Source organism: Zingiber officinale, chromosome 11B (assembly GCF_018446385.1).
Source record: "Zingiber officinale cultivar Zhangliang chromosome 11B, Zo_v1.1, whole genome shotgun sequence".
NCBI lineage: Eukaryota > Viridiplantae > Streptophyta > Magnoliopsida > Zingiberales > Zingiberaceae > Zingiber > Zingiber officinale.
Genome location: NC_056007.1, coordinates 74,199,578 through 74,205,959, shown reverse-complemented (window position 1 = coordinate 74,205,959; position 6,382 = coordinate 74,199,578). Strand labels below are relative to the sequence as shown.

Here is a 6,382-nt window from a genome sequence, read left to right as displayed (position 1 = left end):
CCGACAGTGATGTGGAGAAGATAGAACTAGATGCTTATTCCTTGTGAGATCATGACATTACTTAGTGAAAATTGCAGAAGATGACCTTTGAGACGCAGAGTCAATATTTATCTACTTTCAGGAGTTCTTGAACCCTAAATGAGGTGATTATAGCATAATTGGCATAAGACGGAGTTTAGTCAACTCGTTGAAAAGTTGCCCCCACCTAGTACCTCAATACTGGGACCACATGGTCCATGTTGCACTTTTTACTTACTTTCTTTATTCTTTGACATCCAGGTTAATACTGAGATATGTATATAACATTAGTGGAGTACTTCAGAGGTATACATGCAGTTTAGTTAATTTTTTTTTATATTTTACTCTGACATTGTAATAATAGTTCATGTGAGGAGAACGAAGCTAGTATTGTGACAAGCCTAGTTTGTACATGACGTGACATAAAATCTTAAGATATAAAAAGATAAAGTAGTCCTAATAAAAAGGAAAAAATTAACGAAAAAAGAAAAAAAATTTTGGAGCCTCCAAAAACGTCTTAGTATTTTTTAAGGCATGAGATTAGATTATTAGGAATTTCACCTATTAATCAATTGTATACCTTTACAGGAGTTTCGATTTGAGTGGTTTAAGGCCACATGATTACATCCGAACCAAAAAAAAACCTTTATGAACTATGTAACACTAACTCTATTCACTAAAATAGTTACTATAAATTATAAAATCCTATAGACTATCAATAAAAGGGGAAAAACCCGCTCTCTCATGTAACAACACCAACACTATTCACTAAAATAATTACTATAAATTCTAAAGCCCTAGAGGGTACTATGACTATCAATAAAAGGAAAAAAACATTTATTTTAATTATTAAGAAAGTTAAATTTCCTTCATCATACCAAGTGTCTAATAGCTTGATGTAAATCTATACCATAAATTAGTTTTTCAAAAAATCAAGAAAAATGGTTCCCATACAAGTAATAATAACCAAATCAAACCTCTTTCCAAACTAGAATTCATGTAGCCAATAAATGATTCGTCCAGACAAAAAAGTTAATATATAACGTTATGAAGAGTGGGAAAAAAAAATGAAATCAGGCTCAACATGATAATTTCCCATTATAAAAAAAAACAAAATTTTATCATTTATATTCTGCAACAAATAAAGCCAAATTTTTATCAATTTTAAAATGATGACATCGTCATCTCTAGCCATTTCTATGCATATTAATAGTCTTCCAAAAGATCAATCATGCATGCAGGGTAGCATGTATTTGAGTATCGTTCAGAATTTGAACAGAGTATGATCCACAGAACACTACACTAGGGGATGATTAAATTTAAGTCAAAGCAAAACAACAAGTAATCTGTACTCATCATCCAAAGAATTAATATTGACAATTTGTTTGCAAATCTGCTGACGATATTGCAACAACATGCATGTAATCTGTACTTATATACAAAATGATACGATGAAGCAATGGACAGTTAATCTTGTGGGCAAATTAAGCTAATGCTGAACCACAATCAACTGTGATAAATCATGAACTCTATAATGCAAAACCCAAAAGCCACCGAGAAGCGATTTGTGTTTCCATACTATTGCAGTTGGAGGTCAAATAGTGTTCCCATGTGTTCTGGACGATGGATGAGTTGTGGATTCACACGAGAAGCGATTTGGTAGAACACCTGCCATGTTAATAAGCTATCGGAGCCGGACTGATGTCAAGAGCCGACTGCTCGCTCAACTCGGACGGTAGAGGCCACCCGCTCCAATCCTCCGTAAAGCCCAGGACAATGCTTGCTAAGGTGCTTCACATCGAACACCTTTTTGCCGAAAAAGAAGTGAACAAGGTGCAAGAACTCACGAACGGTCTTTGGTAATTTGCAGTCGCATGTCAGCATCTTGACTAGGAAGGCGAAGTCATAGGCGCCTTGGAAGGTAACCCAGGAGACGGGAGAAAAATGGCCAAAGGAAAGCAAGCCGGAGGTGGCCAAGTGCTGGGCGAATCTGCAAGAGTCGATGCCCCATATTTGATTCTCTTGGAAGTCGATGCCATTAGCCTTGAGCAGCTCGACGGAGGAAGGGGCGTAACAGTCGCGGCTGATGTCGAAGTCGCGGAAATTAAATTCCCACACGTAACGCACACAAGTGCCGTCGCTGTAGATGGCACATGGCAGGTTGCCGGCGGCGTCGGAGAGGGTGAGACCGACCTGGACGATGCGGAGGGCCTCGACGTTGGTGCGGATCAATTCGTAGCGCTGGGGGAGGGTGAGGGTGCAGTAGGGATTTTTGGAAGCGACGACGACGCCAGGATACTCGGTGTCCAATGCGACGAAGGGGTGGAACGGGACGGCGGAGCGGATAAGGGCGAACTCCTCGTCGAGGTTATGAGCCCACACGGAGCGAACCTCGACTCTGCTGGTGCTGGCGGCGGAAGAGGAAATTAGCATATCGTTAACGTTGTTGACAACTGCGACAGCCATGATGATGAGTCTGTTTGGTGATTTTAGAAATGCGAAAGTAGTGGAAGCTGGAGATCCAGGAGATGTTAGATTTCGATCGATCCAGTTGGAGTGGAAATTGAAGGGAAGGATCGGAGGAGTTTAAATAGAGCCACAGGAAATCAAAGCGAGAAAATCGCAAACTCACTAAACAGAGTTAGTTGCTGCCAAGCGGCGAATTATTAGGATAAATCCAACAGCAAGCAATTAGCGAGCTCAACTAGGTGTTTAGTATTAATTAATTAATTAATTAATTAAAGTTCTTGCCATCCAATCATTCATTTTCTTTCTTTAATTAAATTTCAAGTGTGATTTCGTTATTATTTGCCTTTTGTGAAATTTCTACTCATTTGTTTTGGTGTAAAAAATTTTAAAAATTAATATTTTAACTCTCAACAGTTTTTTTTTTTATAAATCATACACTTTTTCCATTATATTTTCACTTACATATAATTAAAATTTAAATTCAAAAATTACTAATATAGAATCTCATTAATAATTAAAAAATACATTACATTACATCAAAGATCTAAATAAATCAATTATTGATTTTTAAACTTTAAGTGAAAAAAAATTATTTTAATTAAAAAAAAGGAAGAAAAGAGAGGAAGCCACTTATTTTGGTCTAAATAAATTAATTAAGAGTTAAGAATCGGGAATTAATTCTAAACTCATGTGTTTAATTGAGTTTTGGTCATTCCAAATTATTTAGAAATGATATCAAAAGTTTTATTCCCAAATGCATTAACCAAACATCCTATATTACTATCATTTCATTCTCTCATTCCTAAATAAGTATTCACATCATCTAAATATATTTAACCATTAATCAAAAATAAATAAATTAATCTTTATTTCTCTTATCACAACGCTCTTGGGGACCAGATCCTCCTAGATATAAATGATTTATATATCTCGCCTCTTGGATCATTTTACGAATCATCTCCTTTTGATTTTCTTCTCTTTTGCTACCTTCTTCAATAAGTTATTCTTGAGACAATTCTACTTCCATCCTCTTGCTTGTAGTACGCATGTTTTCAATTTCTTGAGATAATTCTTTGTTCTTCTCATTGGAGCATTTTTATTGGAACTTCCATTGTATGATCTTCTGCGGTGTTGATTGTGTGTAAATCCATACACCCTCCCCTTACATGGGTTGCTCACCACATCACACAATGATTTAAGATTAAATGAAGACTGAGTAGACTGATTATCAACATTTTGTCTCTCTTTATATTATTCATGTTCATATTACAATACTTTAAGTAGTATTAGTTTAACAAATACAAAAACAAGTAAGAATTAATACAAGATAATAAATAATTAATTATGTTGATTTACATTAACTTGAGTCAATTTGTTATCCACAAACTCTCCAGTACCTTATTTTCTTTTATGCATTCATTCAAAAACCTTAAATTCATCAATTGCTCGTCCCAAATCTTTTCTTTGTTTACAGTTACTCTCATTGTGCAACTAATACATGCATGGGATAAGATTCATATTAAATCCCATCAAGATAATCTTTCAGTATTTTAGATTACTTACTAAAATTCTTTCTAGTAATAGTGACCACAATAAGCATGTGTTGGAAATAAAAAAGACAATTACTATGAGGGCTAAATTGAATCAACATTGGCTAGTCATAGTAGCACCCAAAAAAAAACAAAAGAATCTCTACAATGTTCAAGATAAAAATTCATTTCAACCTGAAAAGTTTACGTACTCTTCAAATTTCTCAACAGTGTTAGTATGTAGAGATTAAATGCCAACCTGACAAACTCTAGAAGCCATTTTGCCGATGTAGCAAATTCAAAAGGATTCTTTGAAAACTCAAGTAAATTCAAGCCACCTACCAATCCATTTGAATATCCCATGCATCATTAGTTCATGTACTATGAATTGAAGAGAGGTATTGAAAGAATATGTTTTCACTAATTAAGAATAATGAAGGAAACATATACAAAGATAAGGTAATATATAGAAAAGATATCTTAATATTTATGCTCCACATATTCCAAGATATCCTAAAAATTGCAAGATATCCATATATTCGAAGATATCCATAATGAGCCCCTTCAAGATGGTGGGCTCGTAGAGACACCAATCTTGGAACAAAGAAGACGAATTCGAGCATTAGGAAGTGGTTTCATCAACGCATCAGCTAACTGGTCAGCCAACGAGACACGAACTTTACCACTCTGAACCAGTTCACGAACAAAATGATAATCCAAAGCAATGTGCTTCATGCATGAGTGAAACACTGGGTTTACATAGAGATACGTAGCTCCAATATTATCGCAATAGATAGAGGCAGCAGAGGCCACAGTGTCCACACCCAATTCATTAAGAAGAGATCGAACCCATTGTAGTTCTGCAGCAGTAGAGGCAATGACACGATATTTAGCCTTAGTAGACAACCGAGCAATAGAACCCTGCATTATGGAGCTCCAGGAAATTAGGTTGGAACCTAGGAACATAATATAAGCACCAGTGGGCGTACGATCAACAATATCACCAGCCCAATCTGCATCACAATAGGCATGCAAAGAGATAGAGAGGAGTGTCATCAGAGAATCAGATTATAAGAGCGTGGACCATTAAGATAACATAGCAGATGATTAACAACCCTCAGTGAAGAGATTAGAGTGCATATATAAACTGAGAGAGTTTATTAAAAGTAAGGGCAATATCATGTTGAGTAGAAGAGAGATATTGCAGACTACCAACTGCTTGGAGATATAAAATAGCGTCCGTGGGAGGGGAGTCATCAGAGAGGTGCAGAGATGTGGACGTGGCCATAGGCATTTGAACAAGTTTCGACTTCGCCATATAGGTTTTGGTAAGAATATCAAGCAGATATTTCTTTTGAGAGAGACAAAGGCCCCCTGGAGAGGAAACAACATCAACACCTAAAAAATAAGATAAAGTTCCGAGATCTTTGATAGAGAACTGAACACCCAGCTGATTAATGAATCCCTGAAGGGCATTAGCATTATTCCTTATAAGAATTAGATCATCGACATAGACAAGTAGATACATAGTGATACCTCCTGTGCAGAAAATAAATAACGATGTATCAACAAAAGAGGCCACGAAACCAACACTAATTTAAAAATGATGAAGTGCGGTGTACCAAGTGCGTGGTGCCCGCTTAAGACCATAAATTGTTTTGTTCAATTTGCAAACATAAGATGGAAAATCAGAGTCAACAAACCCAGGCGACTGAACCATATAAACACAGTCATCCAACTTACCTTGAAGACATGCATTATTCTCATCCATCTGACGACGAGACCACCCTTTGGAAATAACAATGGACAAGCGAAGGCAGACAGTAGTGGGATTTGCCATTGGACTGAAAGTGTCGTGTAGTCAAGACATGGGCACTAATGAAATCCCTTAGCAACTAAATGTGGTCAACAGAGCCATCAGACTTTTGCTTTAGCCGAAACACCCACTTACAACCAATGACATTCTGAGAGATATCAGACGGGACAAGATCCCAAGTTCCATTATGAAGGAGAGCATTGAACTCCTTAGACATAGCCGCACACCAGCGGGAATCCTTGAGAGCCACAGTATGTGTTGTAGGTTTAGACGGAGCTGCGTTAGTGATAGCAGTGAGAGCAAAGCGAGGATGAGGCTTGAAGACATTGTTTTTGGAACGTGTCACCATAGGATGGGAGTTGGTGCTAGGAGCACGCAGAACTGGAGGAGTAGGTGCGGGTGGAGCTATTGTTGCGGCTGGCACGAAAGGCAAAGGTTCAACAAGGAGAGGTTCAGTAGGTGGAGATTTAGCAGGGCTGGCTAGTGAAAAAATGGTGGTACGAGACACGGGTTAAAGGAGCAAATAGGTGAAGAATCAGCAACACGGGAA

At 37.2% G+C, this 6,382-nt stretch overlaps 1 protein-coding gene across 1 annotated transcript; it reads right to left on the bottom strand.

Moving 5' to 3' along the window:
- Positions 1-1,722: 1,722 nt before the first annotated feature.
- Positions 1,723-2,484, bottom strand: LOC122034032 (probable CCR4-associated factor 1 homolog 11). The gene has a single exon (XM_042593170.1). It carries the CDS (start codon positions 2,482-2,484, stop codon positions 1,723-1,725), a length of 762 nt encoding a protein of 253 aa, XP_042449104.1.
- Positions 2,485-6,382: the final 3,898 nt, after the last annotated feature.

Excerpts from the sequence above, each read along its gene's own strand:
- LOC122034032 (XM_042593170.1), bottom strand. The coding sequence starts at position 2,484 with ATGGCTGTCGCAGTTGTCAACAACGTTAACGATATGCTAATTTCCTCT.